The 22,897-nt window shown below is 50.3% G+C and overlaps 1 protein-coding gene across 9 annotated transcripts in view; it reads right to left on the reverse strand.

Annotated features, from left to right (window-relative positions):
• Positions 1–105: 105 nt before the first annotated feature.
• Positions 106–22,897, reverse strand: part of bahcc1a (BAH domain and coiled-coil containing 1a) — a 53,540-nt gene continuing 30,748 nt past the window's right edge. For 4 of the 9 annotated variants that reach the window (XM_011604017.2, XM_029836205.1, XM_029836204.1 and 1 more), the window contains 26 exons: positions 21,380–21,505; positions 18,928–21,222; positions 18,396–18,507; positions 18,105–18,304; positions 17,748–17,909; positions 16,593–16,855; positions 16,000–16,345; positions 14,928–15,872; positions 13,588–13,757; positions 13,358–13,494; positions 13,157–13,270; positions 10,553–10,664; positions 10,029–10,263; positions 9,706–9,903; positions 9,158–9,328; positions 8,741–9,024; positions 8,363–8,437; positions 7,866–7,995; positions 7,658–7,772; positions 6,744–6,819; positions 4,738–4,846; positions 4,208–4,324; positions 3,963–4,112; positions 2,585–3,816; positions 2,250–2,486; positions 106–2,129 (listed from right to left, as the gene is read on the reverse strand). In XM_011604017.2, the coding sequence (XP_011602319.2) occupies positions 1,920–2,129; positions 2,250–2,486; positions 2,585–3,816; positions 3,963–4,112; positions 4,208–4,324; positions 4,738–4,846; positions 6,744–6,819; positions 7,658–7,772; positions 7,866–7,995; positions 8,363–8,437; positions 8,741–9,024; positions 9,158–9,328; positions 9,706–9,903; positions 10,029–10,263; positions 10,553–10,664; positions 13,157–13,270; positions 13,358–13,494; positions 13,588–13,757; positions 14,928–15,872; positions 16,000–16,345; positions 16,593–16,855; positions 17,748–17,909; positions 18,105–18,304; positions 18,396–18,507; positions 18,928–21,222; positions 21,380–21,505 (8,321 nt within the window). In that variant the 3' untranslated portion in view covers positions 106–1,919. The remainder of the gene's footprint in view (positions 2,130–2,249; positions 2,487–2,584; positions 3,817–3,962; positions 4,113–4,207; positions 4,325–4,737; positions 4,847–6,743; positions 6,820–7,657; positions 7,773–7,865; positions 7,996–8,362; positions 8,438–8,740; positions 9,025–9,157; positions 9,329–9,705; positions 9,904–10,028; positions 10,264–10,552; positions 10,665–13,156; positions 13,271–13,357; positions 13,495–13,587; positions 13,758–14,927; positions 15,873–15,999; positions 16,346–16,592; positions 16,856–17,747; positions 17,910–18,104; positions 18,305–18,395; positions 18,508–18,927; positions 21,223–21,379; positions 21,506–22,897) is intronic. The other 5 variants (XM_029836210.1, XM_029836208.1, XM_029836209.1 and 2 more) reach the window with 5 other exon arrangements.

The following is a 22,897-nucleotide window of genomic DNA, read 5'->3' on the forward strand; positions in this document are numbered from 1 at the left end:
TAAAAATGCAGGAATTCAAAACATTCTCACGCTCCCTCACGCACACTTTCAGCTCTAAAAATGTGTTATTATAAATTTACAGGAATAAAAGACTGAACTCACAGATGTTTGCGGATGAGAAGAATCCAGTGTTGCTTTATTATAATTATCCTTTTTTTTTGTTTGTTTCTTTTCACTAGGCGGCCGCTACAGGACCAGTTTTATTTAAGAAATGCAAATGTGGCATCACACCAAGAAAAACAATGTCACATTCTCATAAAGCGCTCTTGGCATGAACAAACAGCAACAATGACAATAAATAAACCGTTGGCAAACAAAATAAAACTTTGTGAACAAAGAATACTCGGGATCGCCTATCAGACATGACGAAAACAAAGTACTTGGCACAAATTAAATAAACTGAAGTCGTTTTCGGATTGAGGAAACCTACGCTAAGTCCATTGCTTTGTGAATCTGATTGTCCTTCACAGTTAGCATCGAGTTAAACTAGCTCCAATTACTTGTCAGTACTCTACACCTTCGTTTGCCGGTACCTTCGCCCTGCCCTCTTGTTCGCACAGCACAGAACCGCAGGTGCGTTTGTGAGAAATCATTGTCACAATGCAAATCCCATATACAACAATATGCACGTGGCGGCGGACAGTTATTCCAGTAATATCTGACTTGAATCCAGTACAGGCGCTCGACCTTTATTAAATTTAAATAAAGGAAATAAAAAATATAAAAGACACTTTGGTATTTTGTAGTCATAATGTGCTAAGCTACGCTATTCGTCAATGAGTGCACACGGAGGATGCTTTTCATCAAGAGACCCAGTCTTGTTTGGAGCTGATTTGTGTGGACATGATTATAGTGATGCCAGGACACTTCATCACACACAAATACTGTGTCAAAGTACTCGGATCTGACCTTGACTCGTTTTGACCCTTGCAGTCCGGCGGGACGTGCCTGACGATGACCAACAGAAAAGTACATAAATTAATGAGAAAAAAAAAAAGGCGTCTTCAACAGAAGTGTATGAAAAAGCTAAGTAACACAACATCTTTACAAAAAAAGCCACTTGACCTATTTTTAAACAGGATGACCCCTCTCTCTTAGAAAGCGAGCCTTGACCTGCTTGGGATGATTATTTTATAAATTTGATTTTCTGTCTTTGTGCTCTGTCTGTCTCCGTCCGTTTCAGCAGGGCATAAGCAGTGCAACACTAACATCTCCCATCTTCCGAAAAAGCAAAGGGAAGGAAGAAAAAATGAACGTCATGTTTTTCTACATCCATATAAAAATAAATCAGTTGCAAACATGGAAAGATACATCTCATATATACAATAAATTCCTATATAAAATAGCTTTTATGTACATATAGACAACAGACGACGATACGATAAAGGAACTGTACAATATACACCTGAACAGTTAAGACAGGCAAGAGGTACTGAAGTGTATGGCTTAATTAGGAAAAAGAAAATCAAAATATTTACACCTATTTTACATCCTTTATATGTTTAGAACTTCCCTGGACTGTGAGGTTGAAGGAGAGACCCTGGCCTCACTTTCTTGTCTATTCCCTTAGGTAAGGCTACCTTGAATTGGTCCACAGAGACTATTCAGCCTTATTGTACTTTGTACAGTCAAATGCACTCGCAGCTCTCGTTTAGTGACGCGTGAGTGGAGTCTGAAAACCAGTTATGGAACTGTCAATCACATTGATTTGTTTGGGGTATAAAAAAAACAGAGGACATGCCATTCGCTGAATTCGCCCTGGAAGAACTTTGACTTCCACCAAGAGCATCCACCGACAGACTCCAGTGTGCAACCGAAGTCGGCCCAGCTGTGGTGAGTCCGTGGGAACACCGACGATCTTCCAAGGCTGGATTTGTCTCTTCTCCAAAGGTGTCCTTCAGTAGTGACCTCACGAAGGTTCAGCACACGATGGAAACCCCTTCAGCGGTGACCAGCTGGCCAGAGGTAGGATCATACGTCCCTGCCAGGTAGTAGAGGTCTGGGGGGGCACCGCCCGGCTTTTGATTGCGGGTCAGACACTCGTACTCCTCCCGGCTTACCACCTGGCACTTATGAGAGATTGTCTGGACGTCATTCTCATCCTCGTGGCACGACTGGTACAGGGCATGCTGAGAATGGAAAAGAGACCTGAATGTAAGTAAGAGTGTAGGTGACCAGGGACCAGGAGCCCCTACAGGCAGTTTAGTCAATCACGCCTTCATAATATTCCAACACGCATCGGGGCTCACCTTGCCATCCTGATGCCTCTTGCCCAGTTTGGTTTCTTCCGGGTGGTAGAACCACTTGACTTTAACTACCATGCTGGAGGTCCAGGATTCCCAGAAGTTCTCAATTCGTCCTATGTATGGGAGATTTGGTCGTCCCGCTGAGAGGAAGACGGCGCAGTCCCCAACCCTCACCGTGTCTCTTCCTCGCACGATTGCCTTGTAGAACAGTTTCCTGGCTTTGCCCTTCAGACCTCGTCTCTGTTGAAAACCGGATGATATTAGCTGTTCTAACGTCTACTGATTTAGAGCTCCAGTGAAGAGCTGAGGGTAAAATCTGGAAAGATTATTGTCCTCACCTGTGTTGGGTTTCCAGACCACCGCCACATTTCTCGCCCTGCAAAAAATGGAGACGTCTTGGGCCTCGGAACGAACGAAGTGTCTTTTGGAAGCATCCTTGGCTTCTTCATGAAATCCTTAGAGGATTTAGAAGTGGAGTTGCTGCAATCCTTTCTCTTCAAGGATTTGCTATTTGAGACCTGGTCAAGAGGTCCTCCTTTGCTGTTGGGCACAGCCACAGCTTTGGCCACAAAGGACTGCTGGTGTGACCTTGAAGAACTAGAAGGTTCAGGGGGTTGAAGGAGTCCCCGGTGAGAAGACAGGCAGCTCTGAAGCATCAGTGTAGAGCTGACCTCATCCTCGGAGCTGTAGGAAGAATCGTTGTCAGAGGAACAGACGCTGGAACTGGAAATAGAACCTGAGGAGGAGGAACTCGAAGAACCTGAAGAGGAGGAGGAGACAGAGAAACGAGAGAGAAAGCGGCCAGCTGTCCCTAGTACTCCTGAGGAGGCAGCCAGCGTGGTTCGCCTCCTCTCCTCCTCTTCCTCATCGGAGTAGGAGCTGTGACACTCCCTGTGGTAGGTGAAGCCCATGTTGCCGAAGTTGCCCATACGTAAAGAATGAGAGGGTTTCCTCTGAGGCGTGGTTCCTTTCACCAGAAGTTCCACCCTGGAGGCACCACCCTTTTTGTTGTCTTTGACTAAGAGTACGGGATGAGAATAAGCGTCTGTCCTTGGGACACCGCTCATACCGGCGGCTCCGCCTCGCAACAGAAGAGCCTTGCTGTTCTTCGTCTTGGGTGAAGTCACTCCTTCGTGATCTAACTTGACCAGAAATTCTGGTCCAGTCTTCCTGACCTTTGGCAGAATAGCTTCATCTTGCTTGCGCTTCTGGCCGTACAGCTCACTCCTGGGGCCCAAGGACAAACCCGAACCTGGGGCCGTGGACTGCGTGCAGAAGGAGGAGTAACCGTTGGCGATGCTGCTGAAGGAGTCCACCTCAAAGGAGCTGCTGCTGAAAAGGCCTTTAGCCGGGGTGGAGGTCGATGGCTGATGCTGAGACAGAGGGAACAGATCCTCCTCTTTCCCTCTAAAGGCCTTTTTGGGTGCCCCGTTCAGCTGAAACAGGTTGTCAGAGGTCCTTTTCTTGGTGTTGGCCAAAAGAGGCCAACACAGGAAGGGTGAGGGACTCACACTGCCCTTGTCAGCCTGATGCTGTTGCTTTTGTTTTTTACCAGATCCCTTCGGTCTCCCTGGAATAAAGAAAATCGATTTTAGTTCCGGTTCACTTTATCTCAAACCGATTCAACAAATTTGATTGGACCTCAGGTTTTTGAACTTTGAACATCAGTTAGAAATTGCAAGAAAAGCAGCTTTAACGGGCACTTTCAAGTCTCACCTGGTCTCCTTTTCTGAACTGTTTGGCTGTTGTTTTGAGTATTGAGTACATTGAGCCGGTCACACGGTCTGTTGCTGATGGGGGCCTGCTCCAGGGTCGAACTTCTCTTGTCTGCTGTGGAGGTCAGTGGGGCTGGAGTTGACTCTCCACCTATTTCCACAACCAAGAATAGTTAGGACTGACTTACCAGTGGACAAATTAGTATTAATGGAGAAAGTTTTTAAAGGAATACAGGCGCCACTCACAGTGAATCTGGTATCCCGGAGGCAGGAGGCGGATATTGTGGAGAGAAATTTTCCCTCTGTCTCCATCATCGAACTCTACCATCACACCTCCTGGCTTCCCTTCATCAGAAGAGCCACCTAAATTAGAATGATAATATTTTTAAAAAAATGGAGCCTTAATACCAAAGTGAACGCCTATTAATTGTGTCCGGATTGTAAGTTTTAATCTTTTCACTGCTGCCCAAGTTTCACCACAGACGCGGTGACACGTGCTGAACGTCATATGTCACCAAAGTCACTTCCTTGCTTGTGACTGTGGAGATGATGCAGCCATGTGTGACACCGACATCTCACATTAACCAGCCAAAGTTGCTGTCGCGGGCTGCGAGACAGTTCTAACTGTGAGTTCCAGGCTCCAAACTCATTTTGCCGCTCTGTGTTTTCATTAAAAAACATCCAGAGAAAGAGAATCGGAGCTACCCGGCAGTCGCGATCACTCCGAATAATACTGTGATGGAACTGAAGACCTGCAGCGTTTGAAAGAAGCTCACCTCTGCGGACGTAGCCCGGGTACAAGCAGCGTGAGCGCTCGCTCCAGTAGGCACACACCCTGGTTCCTTCGGTGAGCACGCTCTCCGATTCGGGACGTACATCCAGGACCTGCAGGCCAGACCGAAATCTAATTAAGATTCATTACAGGCTACACTCACACACTTAGACGGGCGCTATAAGAGCGGCGGAGCATTGTGCACGGTCAGCCTCTGTGCCACGTTTCCAAGCGGCACTTATCTCATGCCAACGTGCCAGTCAGGCCTGAAAAGAGCGGAAGCCATGATGCAGTAAATCCTGACTTGCTGAGTAATACTAAAGAGGGCTTGAATAGAGGGTTTGTGATTGCAGGTTGCCAGATCCTCCCTTCAACAATGCAGGCAGCCCCAGCATCCGCTGCTCACTGGGGGCTCTTTCAGGTTGCTTTCATTTACTGTTGCCATGGCGAGGGACCCTTTGACTGATGAGGTGTGGATGTGTGTCTGCGTGTGTGCGCACGGGGGGGGAGGGAAATAGAGCGCGGTGAAAATCGGGGGTATTGGTTGCGGGTAAATGACTTTTGGACTAAGTTTGGACAAGAAAGTTGATGCATGGCATAATTAGAGGCAGCTGCGGTTCCAATTTAGAGGTGTCGGTGTTAGAGAATTAGACAATCGCACCGAGACACCGGCTTTATCGGGGCACCGACATCGGTCGGAAGGAAAAGGTGGTCCATAAAGAAAAGGAATGAATCATGGGTAATGTGTTTCCTGGAGAGGTCACAACAGAAAACTGTGTCTGATTCCCTCAATTCAAGTGCGTTTGGTCATCCTTGACACTGAAATATTTTCAAACTTTTGCCCTGTCTGGATTTGAATGCAGTTATTTAAATCCTTGTGACTTGAGGTGGAAGATCCAGCGTGGGCGCTAGCATTTGCTTTATATTAAGGGTCGTCGTGTCCGATGGCATCGAGGTGTTCAAAAACAACATACAACACGCTGTGTTTGGCGATAATGGAAACTTTTCCACAGGTGGAGGAGATGTGGGTTTGACAACATTGCTTTAACTGACCCAGCTGTTATTGGTTCATATAGACCAGCATCCCCCACAGTGGAAAAAATAAATGGGACAAAGGTCACTTATTAGGGTGACTACACCAGGGGGTAAGTGTTAGCTAAATACAAATGAACTGGAGCCACGAGCGTGACAGGTTTTCTACGCTGAATGATGGCGTGCTCAGACGTGGGTGTCTTAGACGAACCAGAGCTGGAGGTTAAAATGATCTGAAGCCAGGATTATGAATCGCCCTCAGAACTGACTGATAATGCTTTAAAGTATTTTGTTAAGACCTCAAAACTCTTCGGTCTGAACCCTTTCAAAACACTTAAGTTCAACTCTCCATTTTAACATTTCACCTTCGCCAAGGAGGTTGTGTGACGTCCCCGTTTGACTATTAGCAAAACAACTGAAAACGTTAGGAGCGGATTTTAATGGGATTTTTAGAAAATGTTGATAAATGGACAAGAAATAATGGATAAATTTGGGTGTTCCAGGTTCCGGAGGGACTTTACCCTTGATCAAAGCCAAGGAAGCCTATAACAAGTTTGTGTAACCTGTTTACTACGGCCTATATATTTATATTGGTATATATGCTGTGGTTGTAAATCACAATATGTGTCAGTGACCTGATTGCCAGAGGTCTGTGCTCTTTAGGTGCTTTTTTCTCATAAAGCAGTAGCAGCTGACGATACCAGTGCATCCAGGTGTTTGCAGGATTATCCCGCCCACACACCCAGATGGGTTCAACGGACATTTGTGGAGTCTCGCAGACATAAATCTAAGGATCCTGACTCCCATATGCTCATATTTACTGAAGAGGCTTAGGCCACTGTGACAGACAGGGGGTGGACCGGGGAGGAGAGAGCCAAGGGACTGGCAGAGTTACAGAAAAGGCGAGGAAGGCAATTAGGAAGAATAGAAGAGTTAAGAGAAAACAAAGAACGCTTCTGTGGAGCAGGACAAACTTACAGCTTCCTGTAGCAGCTGCTCCAGTGAGTAGATTCTTGGGCGGTTTCCTCTTTCGCCATCGATAACAATGCTAAAGCTAAGGAAACACAGGAGAGAGGGGAGAGACAAAGGAGATGAGGGCGTTTTCAGATGCTGGTGTTATGCACGGCGAGCTGCCAGGATCACGCTACTCCCACTCTGCTGCTGTTACAGCATCGTTCCGCTGCCTGGGCCAGAGGAACCATATTGATACGAGCCTAAGGATGGGGCCGCGTGCTGGTAACACGCAAACACACACGGCGAGATAAAAAAAATCATCTGGTCCCGGAAATAACTTGGTGCCGACTGTTACGGCAGCTACCCCGTGGAAGTCTCAATGGTTAACCGAGTCTGAGCCGGAACTCATAACGAGCACGTGAACACACGTCTGTTTAGTCCAAAAATCGGCTGTGAAGTGCAACAACCTGAATTGTTGCTTTGGTTTGTCTGCAGCGCCTCCAAATCCTATTTGATCTGAGAAATTCCCAACAGTTTGATCAGTTTAGTGACGCCGCTCTGTCGTCCGGACACTAATAAACACTTTGAATGTGAACTCGTGTGTCTGCAATGAACCCTGCAGCCGCTCCCTCCGCAGAAAATCCATCAAGCTGTCGCAGATAATTACATCCAGTCTGCCCGCTTCAATTTCAACCCTAATAATCTGGTTTAGATCTGGGCTTTCACTTTCTGGTCTGGACAGCAGTTGTCAGAATTCTAGTGGACTGGGCAGGATGGGAGAGGGAGCCGATCCAAATCGCACCAGACACGTGCTTCACCTACAATTTGTGTGGAGAATCTGGACACTTTTCAAAATAAAATGCCGGCACAGCTCGGCTTTGACGACCTGTCCCAAGCGCCTCTCCTCCTCCAGCGCAGAGAACATTCAGTCTGCTTACATGTCTGGAAGGTCCAGAGAGTGGACCCTCGCAGCATAAAGAAGCTCATCCTCCTTGGAGACCAGGACCTTCAGTCCATCAGTTAGGAGATCTTTGGTCAGCACACAGTTAGGAACTGCACAAGGAAAAGAAAAAGATTACAAATGATGGAATCATCTTCCTTTTTTTTTTTTTTTCTCTCCACAGGACACACGGCGGCGCCTCTCACGTTGGGGGACTTTCTTCTCGTATGATTTGCTGCTGTCGTCTTCTTCCTCTGAGAAGCTGCTACCATCCATCTGAAAGCCCTCGTCGGCCGCAAAGCTCTCCAGAAGCCGGCTCACTGCTCGTCCCTTCGACTGGAAAATGGAACAGAAGGAATAAATGGATGCAGGCGCGTCCTGTATATAAAAGTAGGTCCGGAGATTGAAAGTGTGATAGAAGGTGGGAGAAACAACCGCGGGAGACTGTGCGAGGCCTGTACCGTCTCCTATTAGCAGCCATTTTATGCTAACACTTTCAGAGTGTGCGCACCACCCTCCTCCCTGCATCTTGTCTACCGTCCTCTCCTCCCCTGAGCTGGCACAGCGGGAGGTTGGGACATGGGAAACGTGCTAAGCACTTTTAATAGTTCTACAGTTACAGTCCTCGGGGTGAGAAATCTGGGACGGCGGAGACGAAAGGAACGGGCGTGATGTGGAGCTGGGTGCCCAGAGACTTTGGTACCTGGTGTTCCTTGCTCCTCCGTCCGGCGCCGCCCTCCTCGCTCTGCGAAGACGCGAGTGACCAGCACGTTCTCCTCTGTGCAGGGACGGAGACGGAGGGGAAGAGCAGCGAGATGTGGCATTATTACCCGTGAACGTGCACGCTAGGTGAATGCAAAATGTGCGCTCCTAAATGAAGCTATGAATTATTAATCTGAGAAAACATGCTTCCCATTTCCGAGCACATTAAGTTCAAGATTTAATTCCGCACGCGCTAATTAAAGCCTATTAATTAAGTTCAAAAATGAATATCTGTGTACAGACTCTTAATAAAGCTGTCAGACTGCTACTGTACAGATGAACTGGAGGCGCTGACTGGAATTCTAAAGTTTGGACTCACCTTATTGATCACTCCTCTCAACATGGTGCTCTTGCGGGTCGCCCTCTTTAACCTCTCGCTGGTGGTTGGAAACGTGGCGAGTCCCATGCTCCTCCGGTAGCGGCTGCCTCTGGTCCCGATGCTGCCCCAGTGAGGCTCCTTTGACCTGGGAACACACGGCCGTCGGACCCCTTCGGGTCGCTGCTCTTCGCTGTGGTTTTTGGCTGCGGTGGCCAGGCCCGGCCTGCAGGGGGGCTTCTTCCTCACTTTGACCTCCCCCTCGGCTCCAGACAGACTCTGGGAGCCTGTGCCGTTCAATTAGAGAAACAGATTTAGACCAGACTAAGAACCCAGGAGGCAAAACATTAAACAGATGCTTCCCATGAAGATTTGGGGCAACGCTGTTGACGGTGAATCCGTTTCCAAGGACGGTCTTACCGTAAAGCTCCTGTCTCTGTTTTTTGTTTCTGGCTTTCTGATTGGCCTCCAGCTTCACAACAGAAGAGGGGCTCGGACCCGTCACAGAGGAGCTCGTGATGTCCCTGGGGGGCTGTGCTCTGTAGTCTTGGCCTTCGTCAGTGTCATAACTGCCGTCCTCCTCTTCGTCTTCTACCGGATAAAGACACGTTTCTATTATGAGATGGGTTTCGTAACCTTGTTGGGCTGATCGACTCTATCACTTCCACCTTCTCACCACACCTCATTAGCATTTAAATAGTTAAACCCTCCATGCTAATTACAGATGTGGGTTTGCCACGTGCGCTGCAGCGCTCGTGAGGGTGCTTTACGACTGCGTTTGTGAGTGTTTGGTGGTACAAGTTTGCTGGCTAAACATCTATTCAAAATTATAGTGGCTAAGACGGCAAACCAAAAGCATCTTAACCCCCAGTTTACGCTCATGTTAGAAAAGTTCTGCTGGTTCCTATGAGCATTTGGTGTAAAAGTGGTCAAAGTTTGCATATTTTGGGCCTGTTTTATTGCTTCACCTTGATCAGAGGAGTCACTCTCTGCGGGGGAGCTTTCCCCCTCCTCCATGGCCTCTGGTCTCTGGCCACGGAGAACTCTTGCTCTGGGCTGGCCCAGGCGGGAAGAGGAACCCTGTTGTTGAGCAACGGATCCCTTTTGATGCCCACGGCGCACCAGCCCTGTCCAGTTGTCATGGGAACCGCTGTCCCCGCTGGCTGCTTTTGAAGAAAATTAGTGAAACTGATCAAAGCTAAAACCAGAAAATGTGCGAAAATGTTTGTTGACTTAGCGGTCTGTGTTGGTTAAATGAAAATATCATGAGACAGTGGGTAGAGCGGTCTACCTGTGTCGCTCTGGCCCCCAGACTCCCGCCTGGACTCGGCTCTGCTTGTGCCCTGGCTCCGGTGTCTATGCTTGGGGTTGGAGCTGCAGGGCGAAACCTCCTTGTCCCTGGAGCCTGTCCCTGAGAGATTCTTTTTACCCTGGGCTTTCTGTTTGAGCTGAGTCACATCGCTGGCCAGCTTGGAGCTGAGCATGCTGTGAAGGCTGCTTTTTCTGCAGCCCTGTGCTTTTATCTGCTGCAACAGAGGGAGATGAAAGAGGAAGAGAAAGCCAGTTACACTCCCGGTCACAGCAGCCACAAAAGCATCAGAACGTCAGAGGAAGAGGGCTCTCATTTGCTCTCACAGAGAAGATAAAGGGAAAGTTGAAGGCCCACTGCAAAATATATTAACATGGAGAGCGGCGGATTTGACTCCTGAGGGGAGCACCTAATTAGAAATAGCGCGCAACAAAGGAATATATCAGGAAACAAAGAGTCTCCTCTTTCTTCTCCTGTTCCAAGGTGGTGGACGAGGGGACCCTAACCTGCGTGTTGCTGAGTCGCCAACCTCGACTGGACAGCCTCTTCTTCCTTCTGTGGCCGTCTCCGCCTCCTCCCAGGTCCTCGGGCGACGGTGAAAACCCGGCCCCTATCGACCTGCCAGTCAAAACAAGAGAGAGGCGTTCGTTAGGGAAGAATTAGCTAGGAAGGAAAATAAATGGGTGAGAAGTCACGAGTGAAGACAGAGCAGAGTCACCTCTCACCGGGACCTAATAACTCTCCTTTCCCTGTTGAATGAACAGAATGGCAGGAAAGGACACGGCAGAGCCAGCGTAGGGGGCTGAACGCTTGAAAACTGCGGTCTAATGAGAAACCTGGGATGGTTTGAGGGCGGCGTGGCGATACACTTCTTCCACGCTTTATCTAAGGAAGGCTTTCGCAGCCTCTGAAGAACGGCGCAGCTTCGAGGGACACGCTGAATGGCTGGAAGGCATCGCCTTTTCAGGCTCCCGCTATTGTTCTGAGCGAGGATCCAAGCTCCGCGGTCGCACTCGCACTTCTCCGCTGCGCGCTGTTTCCTCTACACTGAGCAGCATCACAAGCCAGCTACCCCAAATGCCCTTGAACGTGCCCCTGGAAGCCAGCCCAAAGACCACACATAAGCCGGGCTCTGCTCAAACAAAAGATTAACTTGGCGCACTCCGAGCGTGTCAGAAATCAGGCACATTTACAGATGACAGGGTGTAAACTTTAATCATTTCATCTTGCTCTTCCATCCGCAGTCGTAATAAAGCACACACCTGACTAATAATGTGCGTTTAGTCAGCACAGAGAGCGCATTGTGTGCAACTTCTGCGCGAATCCCCATAATCAGCCTGTCAGAACGCATCTGCGGCCAAACGGGAAAAAGCAAGAGCGACTTTCAGGGAGTGGGACTGTCTGCCCCATGACTGACAGGAGAGGTGGCGACACTGCGTAAGTTTGTCCCTGTGAGGTAAAACCTGCCACCGCTCGCCTTCCAACGCTGACAAATACAGCACGACAGAGGCTCTCCCCCTCTGCAACGGCCGAGCCGGGTCCGACCGTGCGCTGGCTAATTAAACAGAATTGATTAGCAGCGTTTGCTGGGGAGCGGCGTTTTTCTCCCCGGCCTTTCCCTCCCTCATCAAAGCTGGACCCCAGTGATGCACCCGCAGGAGTCGCTGAGGCGCGCACATAAGCAAACAACGGCTGCGATAACGCTCGTAAGCACATGCTTACATCCACATTTAACTGCACAGATGCATAGAATACACAAGCAGGGAGACATGAAATTGTTGCTCAGCAGACACGCACACACACACACGCACGCACGCTTGTGGCTGCAGCAGAATCCGCCGGGGACATGGATGATCCAGCTGGGCTGTTAGCCACGGCTCCCCATTTAGCGTGCTTGAGCCTGGGCGTGAGTGGCAGGTAAATACATGACTTTACATGACGCTGAATGTAACACAACGCAGGGCTGTTTTTAACAAGCCCGACCCAAATGTTGACCATATTTATATACAGGCCAGGCTTTTCAATGTATACAAACCTGGCAATTTCTGCAGTGCTATTCACATGCATCTACAGAAACCAAGAAACGAGGACCGATGTTGATGCCTGCAGGAAACCCAGCCACCCCCACCATCATTGTGTTGGCCCCGGCCCGCCTGCTATGCGTTTTCGCTGCAGGGCTCTGGGCCGTTACCCTTTCATTTGGGTGTCACTGTCACCCGGCATCAGCTTCCCAGCTCCGATCGGTGCTGGTCTGGCAATGGGGGCAGGGGTACATGGGTGGAAGGAGAGAGGAGGTGACAACGCAGAGGGGCAGCTGGAAACACTGCCCAAAACTCCACGGCGACAAAAGACGGCAGAGGAGACGGAGGGCGGTCGGACACAGCGAGGTGACATTTGCTGCTTCGGGCCTTTATAAATCCCGAAGACGGGACTAATCAAAGCACGGATGCAAACTCCCAACAACCCCCCCCACGACAAGCTCTTGGTTTATTGCTTCAGCCACCACTAAACTCAAAAAATACAAGTTTTAATGCAATTCTTTTGTGATTATCATCTTCCGCCTGTCTCTCATTATTTCTCTTCAGCTGTCCTGTCGGTCTGTTTGGCCCCCTCACACATGCGTGAGTCTTGCACGAGCATTCTAAATGCCAGCGTATCATTGAGTGGCTGCCCAGTCCCGACCATGGTGGTGCCCTTTAGACCCCTGGTGTCCCCACGGGGCTATGGCGTGTCACATTCTCGCTGTTGGGACAGATTACCGGAGAATTCGAGGTACTCTAATTACATCCTCTGCCTGTCATCTCTACGCCCAGCCCCCACCACCTGGTATCAAGCCCAGCTAGGATGAACATGCACTACAGTAATGCCACTGAGGTTTCAGATTACCTAAGCAGACGTCTAACCAGCCCAATGAGTGGTTTTCTAGGTATGCAGAGTCCATATACTGTATCGAGCGTGCATTAATATTCTGCCCCCGCAGACATGCACTCAGCTGACTGATTGGGATGTTAGACAAATAATACCAGTGTTGATTAGATTAGCTTAAGCTCTAGTGGACTTCCTTGAATGGTTCCACGGCATTCTCCGATTTCCTGTTTGTGTCTACTCACTTGACTTTCCTTTGCCCCTCAGATAAGGACACTGGTCCTGTGGTGAAGGCAGGTTTCCGCTTCCTTGGACGCCCCGGCCCCCGTCTCGCCGGGCTGCGAGGTGTTTCCTCCTTCCTGCTTGCAAACACAGATGGAAACACACCAGTGGTCAGAGGCATAGCCTAAAGGGTAAAAGGGTAAAAGGGTAAAAACAATGCTCACTGATGGTCATGCTTCCTCTGGAGTTTGGCTAACTCCTTTTGCTTCTCTTTGTAGCGCCGCTGCAACTCGGCTAGCTTCACGCGCATGGCAAGCTCAGGACCGTCCATGGTCTCCATGGAACCTTTGGCTGGACACACCTGAGGAGGACCAACGTGGTGCTTAATTTTTCTATTAAAAACAACATTCGCATTCAAACGAAGTCTCAACGCAGGCAGAATGCGTTTATTTACAGGTTCATTGCGAGGCGTCCAGTTGAACTTCCGACGTAAATTGAGGGTTCTGCGGGCCGGGAAGCATCGGCCCGAAGCTGCACTGTCGCCCTCCTGGGTGCCCATCTCCAGAGCACGTGCTGCGGCCAAAGTCGCCAGGCTTTGGAGGTCAAAGATCAGCAACTCTTCTTCTGTCATACAAGAAAACAATGGATTGAGCATCTCTTGTCAAAGCAGCAAATCCAAACCGCCGTTTTGATCTTTTTAATTTGAGAGGGGAAATTTAAAAAAAAATGGCCACGTTAAATTTGTATGAAACACTCTGGACTGACCACATGCTGTTGTCTCTGTGGCCATCTTGGCACAACGTTCTTGCATGTTTGCCGAGTTGAGTCGAACATAATTTCGCCCAGCTCAGCAAGACTAGTGGGAAAACATCGCAATTCGCTTGTGATGTCACATCTCCTAGTAAACGTCTTCTCCATGCTTCTTTCCGCTATTGTTTCGGGAGGTTTTGATGAGGCGCGTGGCCCTTCCCAACGCCGTCAACAATATCACATCACAGAGACAACATGACTGACTTTAAAATCATGTTGATGATACCCTGCTTTTTATAGGCGTCTCTTTTGGGAGCTGTTAAATGCATTAGGATGCTGGTAAACACAAAACATCCCTTTTGCACGGATAAAAAAAACAAAAAACAAAAACACATGGCACTTTGAAAAACAGGGAAGCTTTTAAAGGCACTTTAAAACAATGGGGTCTAATTAGACAGGCAATGCTCCGGGGTACCGACTGCTTTTTGCTATTGGCTGCTTTTGTGATTATACACTAACTTTGTGTGTGCGGGAGAGTGGGAAATCACTCCGCACGTTCAATTTTTTATTATTTTTTTTGCCTCCCCAGTTTTTGTTAACGTAGTGGCTTTTTTGTGGCGTGCACGTGTGTGGATCACACACAGGCAGGATGAAGAGAGAGAGGCAGCTCCCCAAGGGAAGCTGGGGGGGAATGAGAGGAACGGGAGCCCCTCCCGAGGAGTTCAGCCCTGTCCTCCTGCCTCGCCTCCTCCTCCAGAGGCCTCTGCATCGTCAGAGCAGCCTTTTAGAAAATAAAAGTGCCTTTAACAACCAAAGAGAAGCAACAGCGAGCAGGAATGCGGACGGCTTCTCTGGGGACATGTTAGAAACCACCAGAGGCGCTTGAGACCGGCAGGAAGAGGGGAGCATCTGAGAGGAAATATAGAGGCTAGGCTAGGCCGGAGGGGGAAGTGGGAGTTTGTCTCAGTGGACGTGGAGGAAAACTCGGAGATTTAAGTTATTCCCCTTATGTGCGTGTGTTGGGATGCAGGTGTGACTGCTCACCCTTGGTTTTACCACAGGTGCGTTTCTGCTGCTGCAGCTCCAGATCTGCCAGCTCACTCAGAAGCTCCATACCCCGGTGGGGGTTGGGCTGGGAGGGGGCAACTGAGGGGGCGCTGAGAGGGAACAGGGGGAAAGGGGGTACATCTGTGCAGAAGGCGGCAGCAATCAGCAGCTCCAGACTCCAGTAGCAGGGCACAGGGGTCGTGTGGGGAGCGGGACCGGCTGCCTGGTTTGAACCGCAAGTGGCTGCAGGAGCAGCGGAAGGGGAGGCAGAATCCACGCCAGCGGGGGTCATCTCACTCTGAGGTTGCTGTGTGCCCTCCTTTGCTTCCTCAGGGGCTGGGGACGGAGACTCCGGGGCGCCAGGGGAAACAGAGTGGAGCTCAATGATAGCGGGCAGCTCTGTGTCACGCTCTCCCGGCACGCCGACCTTTTGAACATGCTCCACCTGGCTCTCCTCACCCACCGCCTCATCATCCTCTTCCTCTTCCAAGGTGATGACAGCTCTTGGCCTCTCAGGCTCCTCTGGTGAAATGGGAGTGGGACAGGATGCAGCCTCGCACACTGGGCTCTCCGCAGGGGGGCAAACCAGGACTTCTTCCTCAGTGGGGCCCTGCTCCTTCACCTCCTCGTCTCCAGGCACATAGTTGGCTGCTGTCACCGCTGCTACCTCCACATCCTCCCTCTGTTCCAGAACTCTTTCAACCTCTCTTTCCACCTCTTCCTGTTCCACATCCTGGTGTTGGAGAGGCTCTGGGAGGGGCCTGACCAATGCCTGGCAATTGAGCTCTTCCCCCAGACCCGAGAGAGGCTGGGGGCCATGTTCACTTGGCTCCACTTGGACCGCTTCCAGGTCAGCTGGTTCAGCCAAGTGAACATCCTGAGGGGTGGGTCCACTCTTGTAGCCGGGGGCAATAGCAGGGTAGGTGTATCCAGGTGGTAGGGCTGGAGAAAGACACACAAAGATTAGGCCCCTTCACACCAAGAAAGGAATAAAACAGGAATATCTGAAGAACCTTTAGGTTTTTTGGGGGTTTTTTTGGTTTTTACGGGTAAATTTGCTTATTCTTACCAGGTTCCAGAGATTCAGGGTAATCACGTGGGGGATGTCCCTCTCCCCTTTTGTCCTGAGATTCAGATCCCTTGTGCATCTGCGGTGGCGCAGGGCTTATGGCTGGGGAGTGGGGGGCCGCAGCGGCGGGGCTGGGGGCCGGGCAGGGTGTCGACGGAGTGCTTTTGGGATGCGGCCGTAGTGAGGGGGACTGGCAGCATGGGGACAGGTGGGCGGCACACGCTGCGGCGGGGGAGGGGTTCCTCTGGGGAGGGTTGTAAGAGAAGGGCTTGGCCGCTTTAGACATTCTGGGCTCAGAAATGAGTTCCTCCAGCTCAACCGAGGGCTCGTTGGGCCTCTTCTGCACCTACGGAGATTCATGAGCAAGTAAATTAGCGATGAAACCCTCAATTCCTCGAAGGCTTGTAAATGACACTAAAAGGTACTTGAGCAGCATAAATTTAGCCTTTCCCTCAATCCCTCTGAGAAAATCAGTATATCACAGAGAAAAGGAAGTTAAAAATGGAGCCGTCTGAGAATTTAAGATGACGGGGGGAGGTAATTGTCTGACTATTCAGCATCTGTTTTGCGGACAGCTGGATTGGCTGAATCACCTGTGCAGTATGAGCGGCGTGGTGCTGCATGTCCACCACGTGCGCGGCTCTGTGCGGCTGCTGCTGGGCGTGAGACTGCTGTTGGGGTTGTTGCGACTGGTGGCTCTGGTGCTGATGCTGGAGCTGCTGGTGCTGCTGGAGAGCGTACAGCTCCTGTTGCCGTAGAAACTGGGATCGGGAGTACACAGCGGGATGCTGCATGTGGGAGGGTGGGCCCCGGGTGTTGTACACAGGGGGCCAGAGCCCTGGCTGCTCCATCACATCTAATGAGAAAAAGGAGGAGGAATGCGGCAAAGACAGTTACATTAGCCAAAAAAAGGCGTACAGACACTTTTCTTTTGGATTCACATGCACACGTTTTGCACTCACTACTTTAACACCGCTACCCACATTTCTCATTATCCGCCTCCCACATACCCATAAACACTTAAACATCATTGTATTCACTTTATTGCATCAACGACTAATGTCTTTTAAAAAAGGCAGCTTTTTTGTCGACTGCACAGACCATCTCCCCAGGCAACAGCGATCCCACACTCTCCCCGGCTGTGAACAGAAGTGCCGGGAGAATTTTCTGGAATGTCGTGGAGCAATATCATGACAAAATCGTGATGGATGGATAAAATACTGGGCCGGAAATTCACGTCTGTCTCACCGGACCATTAAACAGATTCACAAATGGTAAGAGAGTCCAGAAAGATCGAGAAGGAAACCAAGTTCCCATGACCGTGGACGAGCTTTTCTGTTAACACAGGGACTATCAGGGTAGATACAGACTATCATAGTGGCCTTGTTGGACACTTTGGGACTTTTCTTTTGGGGTTTTTACGGCTGTTCTCAGGGAAGTACAGCACAGGGACGACTGATCACTTCAGGACCATTATCATGAGGTTCAACAGTGGTCTCCACAGGATCACCTGCCCCCTCCCCCAGGTTGTCAACAGCCTTCTAAATGATGGTTTCAGGTTAATGCCATAATAGCGCTGTGTAAATGACTGGAGGCAAAGCTGTGGAGTTTCTAATTTATGTGTGCTCACATTTGCATGACACATGCTGATGGCTAATGCATCCTGCTCACACGCGCACGTGTGTGTGTGTGTATGTGTGTTAGAAGAACAATTGCTTAAGTAGGGGAAAGCAAAGGTTGCGTCCTACCCAGGTGATGGGTGGCAGGGTGAGCAGGAGGCTCAGTTGGCAGGACCACCAGCTGGGCAGAGGGGTCCTGGGGAAGAGGCAGGACCGGCTGCAGAGGGCCAGGCATGGCTGCAGAAAACCCCGGGGGCAGGTTCTGGTGCAGCGCAGTGTGACCTATACCTGCTGTTAAGAGGGGAGACATACGTGTGAAGTCACCAGAATTTTAGTGTGGCTCTAAACTATATGACGAAGAAATGACTTTAATACGGCTTCTTTATGTAATCTCCAATCTTTAATTTTTAGGATCAGTCCATGAAGTTTTACAGCCTGACCGCGAATAAACTTCATCTTTTTCCGCGGTGATTAATACTCTCTCACCATACGAGTGTCCTGTCATCCAGAGAGATGGGCTTCCAGTCCTTGGCATCCAATGATGGTGAGCGGAATGTGCAGAAGGATCCCCTAATTGGCCTGACTGGAGGGAAGTCCCACCTGGGACCATCAGATGAGACGGTAGGTCTCCGTGACAGCTGTTAGAGGGGTGGATTCTCGCAAACTCCACCCTTTCCTTGTTGTCCCTGGTGTGGGGATAAAACAAAGAAATCCAGACCACTCTGCAGAGCGTTGCTAACAATAAAAGATTTAACGGAGCACTGAGCAGTGTCTTACCGAATGTATGCGTCTCTCTCTCTGTCCAAGCAAGTTAGATTTATTTGTTCTCCACTCAGCCGTTTTCTCTCCTCCTCAGTGGGATCTGAGGGATACAGGGAGCGCGGTGGTCCTATGAGACAAACATTAGCTTAACCGTTAGCATTCGCTCTCTTGTTCCCTGGTGAGACAGTATTCCCAAGTCTCTCACCAATACTAAAAATACTCCTGCCGTTCACAAGAGACTCACCCACTTTTCCGTCTTTGCTGTTTTACAAGATTTGCATCATCAACAGTTGGAAATCGGTTTGTACAAACGTTCCAGATTAGTTTTATAACTCTTTCTTAGTCCTATGTCTTAAGCCAGGGAACCTTATGCAACCGCACATCCTAGACAAATACTGTAAATGCTATATTTGGTCAAAACAGGCTGGATTTTTACAAGAAATGACCTTTATTACACGTGGGACCTGCCATTTTAGGGCATTTAAATGATTTTGCACCAGAGGTTTTGCGCCTGCACGTGTCCCTGTTCCTCCTCTCCCGTCCTTACCTTTGACAGAGGGGTGAACTCTGCCCTGTCTGCTGTTGGAATGACTGTCTGCCGAGTGACACGGCGGTTCCCTCTGCCTGGCCACAGCCACAGCGATTCCCACGGGTGGCTGCCGCACCTCACTTTCCCCGTGACCGGTATCACCGAGATCCCGGCTCCGCCCGCTGTAGTCAGGTCTCTCGTTCTCATTAGTTGGGCCTTTTCTGGAGGGCAGAGTTTGTTTGTTGCCCTGCATGGCGCAGCTCCCACCGGCAGGACTTGATTTGAGGTTACCCAGTCCCCCAAAGGGGCTCTTTTGGGAGAGCAGCAGAGGCTGTTGCTGGTTGCTGTACTTTAATAAGCTTTTCATTGCGCTGCTCTCCCCCTGTGTGGGGCCCTGTGGTTCAGGGTGCTGCTGTGACTGCTGCTGTTGCTGCTGCTGCTGCTGCTGACTGAGAGGAGGTGCAGCAGGAGGCTGTGGAGGAGGCAGGCTAATTCCTGGCTGCTGCTGGGAATGCTGTCCCCCAGTGTTCCCCAAGTCCATGTATGTCTTCCTTTGCTCTTCCTCGGGCTGTGACATGTGGTGTGGAGGCCTCATGGCCCAGGGTGGCACCGCGGGCTGCTGGTGCTGGTGCTGGCCACTGCTGTAACCGTACGGAGACATGTCCATCTTTCTTTTCAGCTCCTGACTTGTTCCCTGGTTCAACTCGACAGGAGACGGAGCGTCAGGGCCAGGCCGACCATGCTGCTGGTGGCGTATTCTTGCCACCTTTTGACCATCTCTCTGTAGAGAGCAGCTACCTGCAGGGGCGGGACCATGGGATGCCCCTGCACCACCATGTTGACCCATATTTTTACCTCCAAGCGGGGAGGAGTTCGGAGGCGGCCCGGAGTGGGAACAGTCTCTATAAGGAGAGGTGTTGACTGAATGAGGGACTGAGTGCCCAGATTTGTGCCCCTGGGTCAGCGAGGACCTGAAGACATCCATGTCCACGGTGCTGTTGATACACTCAGCACTACGTGAGCGTACAACCTGGTGCTGCTGCTGCTGGGGATGCGCAGGCTGCTGTTGTTGAGGGGGTGGAGGAAGCTGTGATGGTTGTAGGTGTTGGTGGTGCATCCAGTCTGGAGCCTTCTCCGTCTTCCTGTAAGCGTGTTGCTGCTGCTGCTGCTGCTGCTGCTGCTTTCTGTGCCAGCTGCTATGGTGCCCACCCCCTCCGCTCTTCTCTATTTCTTTGTCTTTCATATTGCTGCCTCTCCCTCCGACACCCTGGTAGTCAGGATTACCAAGTTGGAATGGCCCAGCAGATTTGTCCCCCAAGTCCGCCACAGATGGCACAAAAGTAGGCCCTGTGACTTTAGGGTCCCGTCCCACATTCGCCTGCCCCCTGTCATGTGAGGTGGGATTGGATAGAGGGGCCGGTGGAGGTGAGCAGAAGAAGTCGGGGTGGTGGTGCGTATGGTGGGAATGATGCGGGTGGTGGGGATGACTCGGGTGGAGCTGAAGGCAATGGAAACCCCCTGGATGGGGATGCGTATGTGGGTGGGCATGAGGATGTGTTTGGGGATGTACTCCTGCCGCAGACCCCATATGTAAAGGAGGGGCTACAGAATATGACAGAGAGTGGTGGAGTGAGGCCTGGCCCCTTTCTAAACAGTCCGAAGACTGTTCGCTTATCCTCATCTCCCCACTTATCGCCTCTTTTGTGCAGCGACCACCACTGTTGGACCCCATGTGCCTGCTGTGGCCACTTGCCCCACCCCCCATTGCCCCAAGCACTGTGGCCTCCCCTCCACAAGTGGTCATGGAAGCTTTACATCCTGCTCCAGGTCCTGCATCTCCATTTTGCATCTTGCCGTTGTGCAAGCAGGCACTGAGGGGCTTGCCCATAGTCTGAGGATGCTCTTTGCCGTATTCCATTGCAAGTGAGGCTTTGTGTCTCTCCATCCCCCGACTATTGACCTCCTCCAGGGGCAGTGAGTGCTGCGGGTAGAGCGGATGGTGCTGATGGGTGTGCGAATGGTGTTGGTGCGTGGGCTGGGGAGGTGGGTGGCTGTGGTGCTGTTGGTGCTGCTGCTGTCGCTCCTTTGCTTCGTGTTTGCTACTGGACCTTTCCTTGTCTTTGACATGTCCCACTCCTCTCTCAACAGGACCATCTTTAAGACCCTTGTGAAGACCCGTTCCTACCCCCGGGTCTCTGTCTCTGCTACAGGACCCCTGAGAATGTCCCGACCCTGCCCTGGACATCGGCGGCAGACTGTGATTGGTTGAGATGAGAGGCGGCTGGGAAGGAAGGCCCCGGAGATAGAAATTCTCTGCAAGGAGAGAGAAGGATTATTTTTAAAAATGCATCGGTGAGGAAATAAAAGCAAAGGACTGAATTTAATTATTAGCCTCTTTAGTTGGCTGTCCCGAGGCATCGAGGACAAATATCAATATCCCACGTCAATTACACCCAATGCTTTGCCTCACCTTTTTGGGTGTCATAGAAACGGTGCTGCCCATAGATAACTCCACTGTTGGCATGGTGATCCAAGTGGCTCATGGGAAGGAAAGTGTGGGCTAGACTCCCTGAGAATCGAGGATACCCTGGAGCTGCTGCCATGTGTAACAGAGAGAGGGAGAGAGACGATCAGGCGGAAAAATAACGACCAAGATGCAACATTCAGGCGCAGCTCAGCAGCAGCTTTGTCCTTCGTGTTTGCTTTTGCCGTCAGAGTAGAATAAAAGCAGGAGGAACCCTCTGATGAATGAAATTTGTCTATGAAACGCAGGTCTCCTTTAATCTCAACGACCGTCAGACCGTCTAACAATGGAGACTGGGCAGGGTGGCCGACCTCTGCTGACCCACGCCACAGGTGGATGCGGGGGCCAGTTACACGATCATCATCTTGTCCCAAATTTAAATGCAACATTCAAATTTCAACGTGGTGTTGAAAAACAAAAAGGCCTTTGAAGGGGGTAGAACAAGACACTGCGGATTAAAAGGCCGCCGCAACATTAGGACAAAAGGAAAACATTACTATGACAACCCTTTCAACCCAAACATTGAAACAACAATGCCAAATGAATGAGCCTGCTTGTTCTGTATAATTAATAGGACTGCGGGGGAAAAAAACGATCTTTAACGACCAAGAGTAACATTCTTTAAATGTCAGAAAAGGCAGGGATATGATATCGGGAACACACGCTAATGCAGGAACGCCGCCACAACGCTGAGCTCTTCCCCCGACGACTCCGGCGCGATCGTGCTAAACTGCACATCTTCCGTCCGTCAGCGGCGGCGGCTTAATGGCTTGTGAGAGGTGCGGGTGTTTCCGCGGCTTTCTATCCCTGCACCTGCACCTGTCTCACCCTCCGGCCTTCGTCTTGAACGCAACTCGCCGCCGTCAAAGCTGGTGGGAGGGAAAGGGGGGGTGGGGGGCCGTGGCTGAATGAAAGGGAAAAGTATTTGTGTTGGCAAGCATGCGATATGATCCCTGAAAGAGCAGATGCAGTTCATTTGACTGCCTGCCTGTGTGTGTGTGTGTGTGTGTGTGTGTGTGTGTGTGGGCTGTGGGTTTAACGTGGAGTTCCCAGTCATGAATGTCTGACTTTTGGATAACGCAACAATGGGGCCGGTGCTGTGAACTGGCTCCGCGGAGGGAGGAGTGTTGTGGTGGGCTTAATGACCCCGTCTCAGCGCGGCCTCGGCGTGCTCCCATCTTAATTAAAGAAACAGGCGGAAAGGGCAAACAGCCCTACAAGAACACAGACGGTGCTGCTGCCTGAAAAGGGCAATAGGATCATGATGATAAACCCTAACCTTTTTTTTGCATATTTTCTCTTCACCATCTTTGATTGATAAGCAGACGAATTTCAACCAGACTGAAAAGACGTGAAGAGCGAAGGTCTTTATTTAAGATGGGGTTTTTTTTCTTTCTGATTTTAGGATCCAGAAAAGCAGGGAGAGGTTTAACGCTCACTTTTATCCAAGCTGAGATTTTTTTT

This window comes from Takifugu rubripes, chromosome 5 (assembly GCF_901000725.2).
Source record: "Takifugu rubripes chromosome 5, fTakRub1.2, whole genome shotgun sequence".
Lineage (NCBI taxonomy): Eukaryota > Metazoa > Chordata > Actinopteri > Tetraodontiformes > Tetraodontidae > Takifugu > Takifugu rubripes.